The sequence below is a fragment of the Octopus sinensis genome, linkage group LG17 (assembly GCF_006345805.1).
Source record: "Octopus sinensis linkage group LG17, ASM634580v1, whole genome shotgun sequence".
NCBI lineage: Eukaryota > Metazoa > Mollusca > Cephalopoda > Octopoda > Octopodidae > Octopus > Octopus sinensis.
In genome coordinates this window covers 49,240,992-49,258,491 of record NC_043013.1, presented here as the reverse complement: position 1 = coordinate 49,258,491, position 17,500 = coordinate 49,240,992, and the positions used below count along the sequence as shown (strand labels likewise).

Genomic DNA, 17,500 nt, shown 5'->3' with positions numbered 1-17,500 from the left:
GGTGATAATACAGTTACACTTTGTGTTTAATTTCAAGATGGTGGCGCACGATGAATTCAGGTCAACTATGGCTTTGATTATTCTCACTGGAACTTTAGCAAGCTGAAGGGCGTCTAGCATCCATGAGTGGGGAACAGAAGCAAAATCTTTCTTGTAGTCTAGCCACATTGAAACTAGGTTCATCCTAAGCTCTCACACGTCTGACACCACAGTTTTGTTGATTAACAATTGTTCGGCACATCTCCAGACTCCCTTCTTCCTATCTGCTTGATATTACTTTCACAATGGTCCTGGAGGAAGAGGTTTAAACATGCTGTATATATTTTATACATTAAGTTCTGGCATGCAATTGACCGGTAGTTTTTTGCCATGTGAGTGGTTCTGCATTTGGGGATCAATTTTGTCTCTGCCAAAGCTAACCAGTGTGGTATGCTACTGTTACTAATACAAGCTTGCTGGTACAGATTGATAAGATATATTTGGTAGAATGTTAGCTTCTTGTACCAATATCCAACAATCAAGTCTCTTCCATGCGCTTTTCCATCGTGGAGTTTCTGGATCACAGTTGCAAGTTTCACCATCAATGTTGTATGTCTTGGATGTAATCCAGGAGCAATAACGTTTTCGGATTTCTTCCAGCCACAGAGTGTCTTGGTTAAATTCCTTCTCTTCACTCCAGATTTTCTTTCAGAAGGAGTCTATGTCTTCTCGTGAAGGAGCTTCTGTGATGTTCACTGCTCCTCCTCTCATGTCTCTATACTGCTGCCTGGTTGCGGTTAAGTGTTTTGCTTATTGTTATTCTCTCGGTTATTCTCTTCTGATGTCGGAGTTTTTCCCTTGACAGTTTTTAGCTCCTGCTTGAGGGTAATCACTTTGCAAGTGAGTGTCCTCTTTTTGCTGTCTCCAAACATCATTTCTATCTCCTTCTTTACTTTCGGTTGGTGGGACGTATTGTGATTTGCTTGTTTGCATGCAATAAGCATCATTGATTACAGAAGACCATCAGTCTTCCGTAAACCAGTTATCTTTTCCTCTGTTTTCAAAACCCACGATGGTACTTTATATCGGTTTTGTTTACTTTTTGAATATCATACGTCTACTGTTTTACAGTGGTACCCAGAGCATATAGATAGGCGCTCAGTAAGGGCACATTTCACCGGCATACAATCCTGACTACTACTACTACTACTACTACTACTACTACTACTACTACTACTACTACTACTACCACCACCACCACCACCACCACCACCACCACCACCACCACTACTACTACTACTACTACTACTACTACTACTACTACTACTACCACCACCAACACTACTACTACTACTACTACTACTGCAATTGTTGCAGTTGTGCCTGCTATTTACCATAGTCGTAGTAGGGGGACAGTGGTCAGTTACTTGAGCCAGTAATGTAGTTTGGCTGGCAGTCTCTATAGAATCTGTTGGAATGTCGCTATCTGCGAAATCACGTGGTGGTCTTAATACCATTCACGTTTTCGTTTTTGTTTATAGAGTTGGTTAGAAGGTTAATTTTCCATTTCTTAATAAAGTTACAGTTACAAACCTTCTTTCTATGTTCTACAAATGTAGAAGGCGGCAAGCTGGCAGAAACGTTAGCAGGCCGGGCGAAATGCGTAGCCGTATTTCGTCTGCCCTTTACGTTCTGAGTTCAAATTCCGCCGAGGTCGACTTTGCCTTTCATCTTTTCGGGTTCGATAAATTAAGTACCAGTTACGCACTGGGGTCGCTGTAATCGACTTAATCCGTTCGTCTGTCCTTGTTTGTCCCCTCTATGTTTAACCCCTTGTGGGCAATAAAGAAATATATGTCCTACAAATGTTGCTTTTTGGCGTAGTTGCTTCGCAGTAAAATGATTTAATTCTGGATGCAGATCGCTCCAATATGATTTCAATCGTTTCATATAGCCAACAGCGGAGTTTTGTTTCCTTTTTTCGTAGCAGTTAAATAAGATCATTATTCAATTCATAACTCCAAGAGAAATGAGTTTTGTGGTTACAGTTTCTCCTACAACTACAGCTAGAAAGAATTTGTTTACCTGTTGAGCTGTTATTTTCGTTCTGTTTCTCGATTGTGTTGTTGTTGATGTCGTGTCCAGCCATGTTGTTTGAAGTACCTCTCTGCATGTATTTTAAAGGGCTACCTGGACATCTCATCATCAATATTTATTTCTTTGCAACAGCTACTGATTCATTTCTTACTCTCATCTAAACGTGAGAAGCCAGTTATCTCCTCTACAGCAAAACCCTTCTCTGCCCCATCTCTCATATCCTCATCTGCTAGCATAAAGCCCTTCCACTCGAGTTTCATAGGCTTGTAACCTCACTAATGCCGGTGGAACGAGAAACATCAAGCACTAGACAATGTAAAGTGGCTGGCGTTAGGAAGGGCATCCAGCTGTAAAAACCTTTCAGAGGGAAATTCCTTCCAGACTATTTCTGAATGAGGCTGGCCCCTTTGCTCATAACTGCCTAGTTGTTGTCCGCCTGAGGATCGGAGAAAAAGTTTAACAGTCCCTTTTCCCTGTGATCCAAGACGCTATTCAGTGGCACACACTACCACTCCAGGTGTCAAGCGGCAAGTCCACTGATATAAACCATAGGGTTAGACACTTATGTAAAGAATACGAGTGACTAGATGAACTCTACTGGATATCAGAAGTAAGGAAAACTGTAAAGGAATTAAAGATCAGCGTGACTGAGGCGCAATAAATGAAACAGAGGAACACACGCTGAAATACAAACAAATGGAATCCCAGAGCTGTGAAATAGATGGGAAAGTAAGGCATTGCATAGCAAATACCCTACAAGGGTCAGCGATTCTGTGGCTGCACGGAGACTTAAAGCAGAAATAGTAAGCTTCACTACGGCCACTCAGGATCATTGTCTGCCCTCCACAAACTATCAAGCAGGCATTTTTAAAAAATGGCACTGATTCTGCCTGCAAAAGTTTTGGTGCAGCCAGAGAAACAATTGACCACTTCATCTCTGGATGCTTTATGCTAGCCTCAAATGAATATATTCATTTGAGGCTCACATAGAGCCATTGTCAGTATTTGCACAGGTTTATATGCCTTAAGTGTAGACTCCCATATGAGAAGAAATGGTGGGAACATAAGCCTGCCAAAGTCGTAGAAAATAAAGATATCAACGTTCTTTGATTATTCAAACTGATTGAGATAATCAGACCTGAAATTGTACAAAATCATGTTGGCAAATCATGTTTGTTTATAAATATATCAATCCTAGCAGAAAGCAACATTTCTGTAAAAACATTCAAAACGTTTAGTAAATAAAAGGACCGTGAAATAGAGGTCTCAAAATTTACTTATGGCCATCGGAGCTTTGGGGACATTACCAAATAATAATAGTTTCAAATATGGCACAAGGTCTGCAATTTTAGGGGAAGGGATAAGTCAGTTACATCGACCTCAGGGCTCAATTTGTAATTATTCTATAGACCCCGAAAGGATGAAAGGTGATGTTTGAGCTTAGAACATAAAGCCGGAAGAAATGTTGCAAATCATTTTGTCCGGCGTGCTAACGATTCTACCACTTCGTCGTCTTAATGATGATAATGATGATTGCCTTTATTAATCACTAGGCGTTTAGAAAGAGCTCGAGAAAATTACAGAACAATACAATGCAATATGATGTGATATGATGTAGGGTCATGTGAACGTGTATAAACAGTGAAAATTGCATAAGCAAAGAAACAAAAATTAAAAGTAAATTCCACAAAAGTAGGGAGACTTTGAAGGGATACTTTCAGAAAACCATTTTCACCCGGACCTCTAGAGTAAGTGCCTTCTCTCTATTCGCTTCTCCCATGGTTAGAACAGGCCCTTTTCTCAGACCATTCTTGCTACTCTCTCCTAACTTTTGACAAATTTTCTCGAAAGCATCACTTCTCTCTGCACCCTTATTTTCTTTCTCAAGCGAAAATTGAGAAAGATGATGCGGACATGGCCAAAGAGGCAAGTTCAGTCTTGTCCACTACACAACCTCTTTCAATCTGGTCCATCATTGACAAGATCTTCCTTGGTCTTGTCAATGATTGACGCTCAACCGCTTCAAGATTAGCCAGTGGCCTTGATAAAAAATATTTATCAATGACAGAGGCACTGTTATGCTATATATCTGTTTCTTTATTACCCACAAGGTAATACATGGTCATATGCTGGTATCTTTTAAATATATGTTTCTTTACTACCCACAAGGGGCTAAACACAGAGGGGACAAACAAGGACAGACAAACGAATTAAGTTGATTACATCGACCCCAGTGCACAACTGGTACTTAATTTATCGACCCCGAAAGGATGAAAGGCAAAGTCGACCTCGACGGAATTTGAACTCAGAACGTAAGGGCAGACGAAATACGGCTACGCATTTCGCCCAGCGTGCTAACGTTTCTGCCAGCTCACCGCCTTAATATTATGCTGTATATCGCTGGCGGGGAGATGAGTCGTTGCTATTTCTAGAGGTCGAGAGTCCATCGTTGGGAAGACCAAGGCAGGTCAAAATCCCGTGATCTGCTGGTCTTAGCGCCGAAGGTGGCAGGGATTTATCACCCCACAAGCGATGTAGGCAAGAGTGCACTTTGCACCAAAAGCTAATATGAAAATTTCTCTCGTGATAACTACCGCAGTATAGTTTGTCCTAACAGAACATCCACGTTTAAGTGGGAATAGATATTATCTTTCGATGTTAATGCTGCCTCTGTTGTTAATAAATGTTTTTTAAGAAGCCCATTGACTAATCGCTCCACCCGCGCCAGTTCTGGCACTCATTCCATGGAAGCACTCCGTCGGTTACGACGACGAGGGTTCCGGTTGATCCGATCAACGGAACAGCCTGCTCGTGAAATTAACGTGTAACCGGCTCAGCACTCCACAGACACGTGTACTCTTAACGCAGTTCTCAGGGATATTCAGCGTGACACAGAGAGTGACAAGGCCGGCCCTTTGAAATACAGGCACAACAGAAACAGGAAGTAAGAGTGAGAGAAAGTTGTGGTGAAAGAGTACAGCAGGGATCACCACCACCCCCTGCCGGAGCATCGTGGAGCTTTTAGGTGTTTTCGCTCAATAAACACTCACAACGCCCGGTCTGGGAATCGAAACCGCGATCCTACGACCGCGAGTCCGCTGCCCTAACCACTGGGCCATTGCGCCTCCACAAACTCATTCCATATATTACTGGCGGAAATGAATCACTACTATCTCTTGTGGTCGAGCGTCCATCATTGAAAAGACCAAAGCAAGTCGAAATCACGTGTTCTAGTGGAGTCAGCGCAAGAGGTAGTAGGAGTTTATATCTCCGCTTGTAAAATAAACAAGAGTGTAATTTGCATCAAAATTGAAAGTTTCATGGTAACTACCACAATATAGTTTTTTTCTACTGCTTCTGTCGCTAATAGTAAGTTACGCCCCTTTATGTTCTCAATTAGAAGCCCGTTGTTTACTTAGGAGTCAATGAAATAGTAACCAGTCAAATATTGGCACCATAATAACACAAAAGCATTAGTATAAAAGCATTATGAAAAACATTAGTATAAAAATTGGCTGTGTGGTAAGTAGCTTGCTTACCAACCACATGGTTCCGGGTTCAGTCCCACTGCGTGGCACCTTAGGCAAGTGTCTTCTACTATAGCCTCGGGCCAACCAAAGCTTTGTGAGTGGATTTGGTAGACGGAAACTGAAAGAAGCCCGTCGTATATATGTATATATATATGTGTGTGTATGTATATGTTTGTGTGTCAGTGTTTGTTCCCCCAACATCGCTTGACAACCGATGCCTGTGTGCTTACGTCCCCGTAACTTAGCGGTTCGGCAAAAGAGACCGATAGAATAAGTACTAGGCTTACAAAGAATAAGTCCTGAGGTCGATTTACTCGACTAAAAGGCGGTGCTCTAGCATGGCCACAGTCAAATGACTGAACCAAGTAAAAGAGTATAATCCAATTAATTTATTCATAGCAGACTTTCACAATATTCTATGAAGGTCTGCTATTATATAAGATGTAAAAAATAAAATCTGATTGATTTAGTAATGATTTCTGTATCAAAGGAATATGGTTCCATGATAACTTTGGATGCATTTCCATAATATTAAAAAAAAAAAGGACATGGTATTCTCTACACGAAAGGAAGATAAAAGGATATATATAAAAAAATACAGGTTTGCCTCCCTCATTTCACATGAGGGCTGGAGAAGATATTAGCATTGGAATCGTGCGATGATAAATGAATCTTACCTGACATTTAGCTGATGCGGTTTCATATGCAACCAGTGGAATTAGATTGAACTGGTAGCAATGCAACTTGTAAGCTACCCACTCAACTGGACAACCTAAAATTAAAGTAAGATATATTAATTTCTTCATTTACTAATTATATTTTAAAATCTGGTGATTTATTAAAAGAAAAAAAACAAAAAAAAATCATGTATCTGTATGTATATTTAGCTGGTCTATACTTAGATTTGAACCTGAGATTGTTTTCGATCAGGTGGTGGTGGTGGCTGCCCCCTCGTTATCGAGTATGGCCATTGCACGAAGCTTAATCAATGTTGTTATTGTGCAACGCCTGTGCAAGATTTTTTTTTTAAGTGAGGAAAGGCTGTGCACTGAGTCAATCCCACTCTCTAAGCAACAGCAGCCATAATCCGAAAAGAAGAACAAGTCAACATCATCGGTAACCACTGAGCCGCAGCTTTACGTCGGAGTTATCCCAGTTACCTGAGTTACCTTCTCCTAGAAGGATGCCCTAACAAAGGCTGGGAGTCCCTCACTCCCAATGGTTTAACCGCGCGATCGGGTATTCAGTCCGATTATTTCTATGGCCCCGTGCATGATACAGCCTTAAGACATTTATTGGATGGCCGTTCACTCCCAAGAGCTCCTCTGCCCTTTGACGGGTTTTGTTTTTCATCCCGCAAGGTGTCCAATAAACGGTTGCAGGTTTAGTCGCCGACGACCCGACCATGCAACAGGTTGTACTGGGTTACATGTTACCAGTAGCACTCGAAAGTGACCTGACATTTCGATCAGGTACTTTCATGCGAACAACAACTCAAATTTTATAGATTAAGTGGTGGAAGCACTCCGTCGGTTACGACGACGAGGGTTCCGGTTGATACGATCAACGGAACAGCCTGCTCGTGAAATTAACGTGTAAGTGGCTGAGCACTCCACAGACACGTGTACCCTTAACGTAATTCTCGGGGATATTCAGCGAGACACAGAGAGTGACAAGGCCGGCCCCTTGAAATGCAGGTACAACAGAAACAGGAAGTAAGAGTGAGAGAAAGTTGTGGTGAAAGAGTACAGCAGGGATCACCTCGTGGAGCTTTTGTAGGTGTTTTCGCTCAATAAACACTCACAACGCCCGGTCTGGGAATCGAAACCGCGATCCTATGACCGCGAGTCCGCTGCCCTAACCACTGGGCCATTGCGCCATAGATTAAGTAATGACTTCATCAATCATCTAGCCAAAAGAATTTCCAAGTAATTCGAGTAATGAAGTTACCATTGATCAGTTCACTCAGTTTTATTAGAGAGCTGATAAAAGAAGTGAGCCGGTAGAATCGTAAGCACGCCGGAATAAATGTTTAGTTGTATCTCGTCCGTTCTGAGTTCAAATTTTGCCTAAGTCGACATTACCTTTTTATCTTTGCTAGGGTCGATAAAATAAGCACCAGTTGAGGACTTGGGTCGATGTAATCGACTCCTCCAAAATCCCAGGCCGTGCGATTGTAGTAGAAAGGATTATAGAGCTTATAAAAAGAAACTATTCAAGGAACCACCAAAGAAACTAGTCGGGAGCTATGCAAAGTTCTGATACTATCAAAATAATGAACTGTTTTGACCTACTCGGACACTGGTTAAAACCGCTGGCCTTTGAACAGCCATCACTTTCACAAAATATTCATGTTTCTCTATGAACACATGCATAACCACTATGAACACAACTTTTCTTTCTTTATTTTTCTTTTTGCTCTTCCGAGCCGTCGCGTCTGGTATTATCTTAGTAACGATAAATACCTTATGAAATTTTGAATATCGACTTGTCTTCATTGAAACAACTTCTGTACACATACTATTGTTACTAATAGATACTATTGAGAAAACAGTGAAGACTACCTTTTACATAGTGAAATGAAAAGAAAGCCTGGTATTTATTCCATCGACCTTTGGCCTGACCGTTAAATTATGGGGACGTAAACAACCCACCATCGGTTGTCAAGTGGCAATGGGAGACGAACACAAAACATACACACACACACACATACATAATATATATACATGTAAATAGGGAGAGTTTACGAAAAAAACAAAAGACGAAGACAGGTGGTGTACAAGACAAACAGAGGTATTAGTATAATGCTCAGGAATAGAAAAAGTCTTTTACGTTTCGAGCCTACGCTCTTCTACAGAAAGGGACACAGAAAAAAACAAGGAGAGAAAAAATGTGTGTAGTGGCTAACGATCTATCATGGTGTGTATTTTAGTTTCTTCTTTTAGTTTCCGTCTACCAAGTCCACTCACACGACTTTGGGCGGCCCGGGGCTCTAGTAGAAGACACTTGCACAAGGTGCCACTGCAGTGGGACTGAACCTGGAACCATGTGGTTGGGAAGTTAGCTTCTTACCACACAGCCACGTCTGCACCTATTATTATTTCGGTTTCGAAAACTATGGAGTGACTGGTATCTACATGTTGATATGGCTTCGTTTAGTACAGAGCATAATATCAGAATCACAGTCTGAACGAGACCTAGACATTTTGATGTGTAAATGGAACATTGTCTTACATCAGTACAACTTAAGTATTGATAAAGGTTGACATTGATAACGGAACAAGACACCTTTTTATTGTAGAACCTTTTTATTGCTAAAGAAGTGAAGGCTTTTCCAATTATATCTTTATATATAAAAGAGAGGTTGTGTGCTGTCTGTCTCCTACGATTTAGATTCCTAACTACTCCCACATTTTGCGGTGCAGTTTAACCAAAACCGGGTATCGTATTGTCGTGATTCATATCGAGCCCTTCTGGGTATTAGCGCACGTCTACGATGAGCCTACGATTTTTCCCATTTTTAATACACTTTTGGCATATATAAGGGAAGTAACTCTCTAAAAATTTATTATTACATCTCAAAACGTAAAAAGCTACAGTAACACCCCACCTTTGTGGTTAGCCATATTGAGATGGCTATTATACTTTACATCTCTAAAAATGCTTATATAGTTATTTCCCTTACAAACCCGAGCAACGCCGGGCGATACTGCTAGTTATATTTAGAATAATTCGCGGGGAAGAATCGATGCTACAAATGTAGAAACTGCCTGAGTATCAATGTCTGTCTCTCTTTAGGCTTTTACTCTTTTGCTTGTTTCTGTCATTTGACTGTGGCCATCCTGGAGCACCGTCTTTAGTCGAGCAAATCGACCCCAGGACTTATTCTTTGTTACGGGGACGTAAACACACCAGCATCGGTTGCTAAGCGATGTTAGGGGGACAAACACACACATACATATATATATATATGCAAATATACGACGGGCTTCTTTCAGTTTCCGTCTACCAAATCCACTCACAAGGCTTTGGTCGGCCCGAGGCTATAGTAGAAGACACATGCCCAAGGTGCCACGCAGTGGGACTGAACCCGGAACCATGTGGTTTGTAAACAAGCTACTTACCGCACAGCCACTTCTACGCCTGTCGTGTACATTTCAAAAACGCGCGCGATCGCACACACACACACACACACACACAGACACACACACAGACACACACACACAAGTGAACATAATGTAATTGGTTTTCTATATAAATTATTTTCTGTTTACAAAAGTTATGTCCCTTGGAAATGAGTATCAACGGCCTTGATTTTTTGTGAACAAAATGTGTAATGATCTCTCACCCTCACCCTCTTTCTCACCGTCTTTCTTCCCACCTCACTCTTTCCCTCACATACACAAACACGTCGTTTCAAGGTAAATCTCATTTTCGGGTTAATATAGTTAAAATTTGTTTTGTGTTTTTTTAAATTGCATTATATCTTGTTTACAAAAGTTGTTTCCCTTATGATAGGGCTTTTATTTTTTCATTTGGCGAAACATGGATTTTCATTATTATTTCAATTATACCTTGCACGGTGAATTACATTGAAATGAGACGAGACCACTGCTATGCACTAAATTTGGATCTTTTCGGTTTGAACGGCAGTTTTTTTCTAGCGGTGTCATATGAAATTGTCACCCATAATTATGACCCTAGTATCGATCTATTGCATTTCAATCTATTTTATGTTTAGGGTTAGGGTTAGGGTTTGGGTTGGGGGGAGGGTATATTTTTTTATTCAGAAATGTAAATAAACCCAATCTTGTTTCTTAAACGAGGGACATATTCATATGGCACAGAATGTTTTTTTTACCTCAATAGACGTCATTGATTGGTTGAATTTGCAGAAATTGAAGAAAAAAAAACAACAAATATCTTACAAACTATAGAATTTTCTCAATAAAGCTAAGAGAAAAAGATGTTTTATAAACACATTCTACCAGTATACGAAGTTTGAAATTTTTTTAATTACCTGGAAATTATGTTAAAAACTGCCGTTCAAACCGAAAAGATCCCTAAATTGAAGCGGGACGTGAGGAGAAAGCTAACTGCTATGCCTTGAATAACATGAAAATAACGTAGAAATTAGTTTTGAATAAAGCTCCACTTAAAACTTCTAACAACGTTCCCTGTTGGTCATACGCCCTTTACGGAATCGAAGATAATGGAAAATTTGAGTGTGACCGATACACTCTAATTGATTATCACTCAATTTTAACTGTGAGATTTTATTTTATTTTATTTGTATTTTAGTATCTAAGTCAAATACACACACACACGCGTGCGCCCATCTGCAAACACACACTCGTTGTGTACGCTGTAGTTTATTTACGCTCACATATAAATGTTTATACAACCCCTGTCAATGTAATGTATCTATCTATCTATCTATCTATCTATCTATCTATCTATCTATCTATCTATCTATCTATCTATCTATCTATCTGTCCGTCCGTCCGTCCGTCCGTCCGTCCGTCCGTCCGTCCGTCCGTTCGTCCGTCCGTCCGTCTGTCTGTCTGTCTGTCTGTCTGTCTATCTGTCTGTCTGTCTGTCTGTCCGTCCGTCCGTCCGTCCGTCCGTCCGTCTGTCTGTCTGTCTGTCTGTCTGTCTATCTATCTGAGTGTATATGTGTATATATGTATGAATATATGTGTGTGTGTGTGTATGTGTGTGTGTGTGTGTGTGTGTGTGAGTGTGTGCGTGTGTATTTATATATGTGGAGCGTATTATTACTCTGATATAAAAAACCAATTTCATTACCACTGCCACAAAAGGTGTATTTTTCCGTCGCGAAAAAGCACAAAAAACTGTCAGCTTGTGGAGGGAGAGATTGTCGGAGGTTGTCGAGAGAGATTGTTGGAGGATGTCGGAGGGAGAGGCATCTTTGTTCCAAAAATTTCAGTCTTGCAGGGCTTCGTGATACACAATACTTTTCGTTTTGCCATTAGGTGCCTAGGTGAATAAATTTTCCGGATTTCCAACTCTATCCCATCCGACATAGAGCTGTCCGTGAGAAAAAGGAGGATTGGGGCTCACTGATAAAATACGTTCTGGAATCAAAAAAATGATCTACTGTTATCAAAAAAAGTTTAACTGGAAAAATGCAGAATTATCGGAGTTATTGGCATTGAAAGTGTTATCAAATTTAATGGAAAACCCTGCATGCATTGCCAACATTTAGTTGTTTGGAGATGTTGAAAAAATGTCTATTAATGTAATGTCTAAATTAATTACGGCAATATACTCTTTACTCTCTCTTTTACTCTTTTACTTGTTTCAGTCATTTGACTGCGGCCATGCTGGAGCACCGCCTTTAGTCGAGCAAATCAACCCCGGAACTTATTCTTTGTAAGCCCGGTACTTATTCTATCGGTCTCTTTTTTTGCCGAACCGCAGTGACGGGGACGTATGTACACAAGCATCGGTTGTCAAGCAATGCTAAGGGGACAAACACAGACACACAAACACACACACATATATATATATATATATACATATATACGACAGGCTTCTTTCAGTTTCCGTCTACCAAATCCACTCACAAGGCATTGGTCGGCCCAGGGCTATAGCAGAAGACACTTGCCCAAGATGCCACGCAGTGGGACTGAACCCGGAACCCGGAAATATGTATATAACTGTTTAGATATTGAAGTAGAATAGACGAAGAATAATTGGTTGATTTAGTAAATATCAAACATAACCAATCGGAAATTTACTTCAGATTGCCGTTGTCGCATGAGAAGAGCTTGTAAAGTAAAAGTACCCACTCGTACGCTTACTCGTTGTGGCATTTAAAAGGTTAACTTCGACTAAAACCCTTTAAAGCGGTCCTCCAGCATGACCGCAGTCAAATGACTGAAACAAGTGAAAGAATACACATACACTCACACACACACACGCACACACACGCACACGCACACACACACAGACACACACACGCACACGCACATACACACTCACACACACGCGCGCACACACACACACTCACACACACACACACACTCACACATACATACACACGCACACACTCACACACACACACTCACACTCACACACACACACGCACACACTCACACACACGCACACCACACACACACACACACACACACACAACACACACACACACACACACACACACACACACACATACACACATATTTAAAAGAAGAAAAGAAAAGAAAATCGAAATAACGAAGTTAATAATTCTTCATTATTAACAGCAAATCGGTCATCTTCACTTCATACAGCTGTTTCAATTAATACTGAATAATTTAATTACAAATTTGTACATCACATTTACCTGTATACATGAGTATAATTTCATCAGAGGTAAAAAAAGATGTTCTATGCCTGCTGCATTGAATTGATAAGCCCATATATAACATGCAAAGGTACATCTTTTATCCTAAGATCAAATTATAATCGTGTCACAGAAATGTAAATCTAATGTACAAATTTGTATTTAAATTAGGGTAAAGACCCCCTTCGGTCATGAATGACCATGGGATTGCACCTAGAAAGTTACCCTCCTAGACACAAGTCCGGGCAAGGTTGTTTATGGAAGACCAGCAGTCGCCCATGCATACCGGCCTCCCCTCTCCACGCCACCAATGTTATCCAAGGGAAAGACAAAGGGGCCGATACAGCTTGGCACCTGTGACGTCGCAACTCATTTCTACAGCTGAGTGAACTGGAGCAACGTGAAATAAAGTGCCTTGCTCAAGAACACAACACGCAGCCCGGTCCGGGATTCGAGCTCACAACCTCACGATCGTAAGCTCGACGCTCTAACCACTGAGCCATGCGCTGAGTATTAATTGAAACAATTGTAAGAAGCGAAGATGACCAATTCGTTAACGATAAACAATTATTAACATCCTTATCTCCGTTCTCTTTTCTTTTCTTGTTTTAAATTGGTATAAACCATATGGTGTACATATACTAATTGTTTTAAGGGAATTTCAATCCCCCAGAATACTGGGTACCGAACCAGTATTTCCGTGGATGCACCCATCTCTTCACTAGGTTAACATATACTCTAATTATATATATGTATATAAATGTATATATATATGTATCTTCCGGTCATTCAAAATGTGACCGCGTGTGTACCGTTAGCGATTTTTTCCCCCTCTGTCTTCCCTTCTCTGGATCTTTCCTTCTCCTATGTTTCCGACGATATTGTATATTTATATGTATGTATATATATATATATATATATTATATATATATATATATATATTATATATTATATATATATATATATATATATATATATATAATATATAAATATTGTTGTATTTCGGAATGGTCATATTGCCAGTTCAGCCAATAAAACACACGCACTATATATTTGGTGTTATTTTGCTTCAGTGATATTTATTTTTTTTTTTACATTAATCTTAATCTTATTTCGGCCAAAGTTCTTTCGTCACACTCCTGTGACCGCATCAGTGGTCCTTTGTTTTCTTCTCACTTATTTGTGTCTCTCCTTACTAACCGTCAGCCATTTTGTATTTCTATTGCATGTCTTCATTTGCGCATGCTTATATCTCTATGTGCGTCTATGTTCATTTAGTGTGTGTGTGGGGGATGCCTGTAATATTTGTATCTTCTGTTTATATACATTCTTGTAATTTGTATTTTGTTTTTGTTGTTGTTGCTTTTGTTCAAAGTTTGTTCATGTGTTTACATCCACCCATTATTGTCATTACATATGCTTGTATGTATGTATAACAACAATAATAGTAATAATAATAATAAATCTAATCGAAAAAAAAAATATATATATATATACACACATATATACACACATATATATATATATATATACACATATACATACATAGATATATATACATATATATAGTTATTCATTTGTATCTGTTTATTTATCTGTGTATTTATTATGTTTTCAGGATCCTCTATCGTCATATGTTGTGGTGTGTGCTATTGCTCCATTCTAGTTTTCTATTCAGGCTAGGTTTATTTTCTATTATATGTGTAGCTTCTGTAATTTGTCTAATTGTTGCATCTGTTCTATGTGTGGACAATATCTTAATCTCTATGTTATTGATTGATCCCCCGTGTTCCTGTTCGGTGTGTTGGTACAGAATCGATGAGCTTTTACCTTCCTTGAGTTGTCTCCAATGTCATTCACCCGCTCTCCAATGCTTCTTGCTGTTTCCCCTACGTATGTTACTGTCTTGTTACTGCATCGTCCCTCTATACATCTTATACTATAAACTACATTTCTGGCTTTACAGTTTGTTTGTGGGCTAAATCTACATACAGTGCAATAGTTATCCGTACAGAGGGTTCTACTAAAAGGATAGGTTCTACCAATTATAGATCTGATAGGGTTGCCTGGCTTTTCAACAACCTTAATTCTTAGTTTAAGTTTATCTAGGGTCCTTCTAAAGCGGTACGCCAGTTCACCTCCAGGGGTGGTGTCAACGAACATGACACTCTGGTATTTATGGCTATCATACCAAGAGTTGGCCTTCCCTATTTTCTTTTTTGTCCTTTCTATAGTGTTCCATGACTTGTTCCTATAGATTGGGCAAATCCCATTCCTATCATTACATAATATATTATCAAATTTCTTCATGGCTCCTTTGTATACTCTGATCCTTTCTTTATAGCTGTAACCTGAGAACTGCATGCGGTGAATGAAATACTGTATGTGTCTCTTTAATTCTGTAGGCTCGCACATGCGTGACACATTTCTCATTATTCTGACGAGGTCTGCCATCAAAATATTGAATTTGGCATTGCCCGCAATGGCTGAGTTCCGGTGGATCAGGTATTTTGAGGCCATAGGTTTTGCATAGTATGAATGAAGGATTTGGGTTTTATTTTTCACAATTTCTAGCCAGAGTTCAGTGTCTAGTACTGGTAGTCTATGGTTGAGGTGTTTAGTGGGGTAGTCTATTGTGACCTTAATACTCTGGTGGATGGAGTTAGCTATTTGCTGGATGCTCTCCATAGTATTAGTTTCTATTACGATATCAACATTACTCTCTTGTGGGGGTGCCTTTACTACTATGTTGATATCATCAACATAGCGAGAGTACATGTTTACGAGTATGGATTTCTGCAGTAGGCATTCTTTAAGCCTTCTGTCCCACCATACCATGAAGAGGTTGGCCACATCACCAGCGATACTAACACCGATGGCTGCCCCCTCGTCCTGGGCATATATTTTATTATTAAATTTAAATGTGTGGCCTTTTAGGGTAACTCTTATACTAGCTCCTAGTGCATGTGCGATCATTTTCTTTACCTGATGGACATTTGCGGGGCTCCGTATGGCTCTGGTCCATCCGCGCCATCTTTCTATATGTGTCTTCCTAGCCATAGAAGTAATTGTAGGCGGTCTACCTCTTAAACATATACTGGGGCAGAAACTACTAAGATTATGTTTATCTAAGTATTCATTATTATATGTCAGTCTAAGTAGGAGGCCCAGTTCTTCTGTGTCGACATTACAGAACTCCACCTGGCTCTCGTTGATCATCTCCACGCACTTCTCCACTGCAAAATCTACGTCAATCGATGGGTATAGGGATACCACATCCATGCTACCTACTATACATCCTGTCAAGTCACAAGTTTTGTTACAGTCACTGATCCTGGTTAGGAGATCTTCTGTGCTGTCACACACATCAGGTGACATCCGATATAGGGCGTATGATCATTGAGAGGAAGTAGGAGATTCTGTAATTGCTAGCGATATTCGCTCCACAGACTGGTCTTGTTGGTGGTCCTGCTATAGGGTCAGTAAAAACTTTATGGTCCTTGCGAAGTCCATACAGTGCCGGGATATCATTGTTCCAGGCTTGGAAATTCTTTGCAGTACGTTTCTGGGGTCCTAGAACAATTATCCACATCATCATGTGGGCATTGAGGACCTTTTCTCTCTCCTCATGCGCCTGTACAGTTGTTACTTTTGTATTGGCGATATGAGGTTGCATTGCCTGGATGTAGTTCGGTAAGCTGTCTATTGACATCCTGCCGGACTTATCCGTGGGAAGGCATATCACCTCTCCGTTCCTCGTGCGCTGAATGAGCTTCTGTAGGCCACATGCAGGTTTAATCCCTAGTTGTTGGGCATCTGTCTTATTCTGTCTCTGTCTCTTAATGTATAATCCTAAAATCTGTCTAAGTTTGGTCCTAGCTATAGTGAACTGTGCTTCCATGTGGTCATTAGTACGTCTTGGGATGTATACTCTTTTTTGAAGGGTAATGTTGTTGGATAAATTCGGTTCATGCAGTAAGTTTTGTCGCATACGTTGAAGAATTGAGTGTCAAAGGGATGGGTATACATGTCAATGGTCTCTCTAGGGTTATCTTCATTATCGTTACTGTTTCCAACATCAGCCTTCCTATTATTATTATCACCATTACCACTACTACTATTATTCCTATTACCACCACAACTATCACTACTATCCTCATTACTACTTCTACTGTTACCATCACCACTACTACTACCACTATTATTGTTATTACCTTTATTCCTACCATTGCCATTATTACTATCATCGCTAGTGATATATTCATTGTTCCTGTTTCTGGTATATGTGTTGTTTATATTAGTGTTGGGTTTTATGTCTGTATGTTGGTCCCTGTCAATCCCCCTGTTGCGGTCGTTATTTTTGTTCCTATGAGTATTGTTATCTGTTTCAAGTCGCTGACTCCCTGTCCAAGGATCCTGTTGCATTCAACTTTATTCTCCATCGTGACCCCTATGACACAACTTTTATCGTGTCTTTGTGACTATGGCTATCTGTGTGTGTGTTTGTGTGTCGGTTCTCCCTATAATTGTTGTTGTTGTTGCTGTT

The 17,500-nt window shown here is 40.1% G+C and overlaps 1 protein-coding gene across 2 annotated transcripts in view; it reads right to left on the bottom strand.

Moving 5' to 3' along the window:
• Window positions 1-17,500, bottom strand: part of LOC115220986 (contactin-2) — a 159,819-nt gene that overhangs the window by 71,921 nt on the left and 70,398 nt on the right. For both annotated transcript variants that reach the window (XM_036510551.1, XM_029791203.2), the window contains exon 3: window positions 6,284-6,378. In XM_036510551.1, coding sequence (XP_036366444.1) covers window positions 6,284-6,378 — 95 coding nt within the window. The remainder of the gene's footprint in view (window positions 1-6,283; window positions 6,379-17,500) is intronic.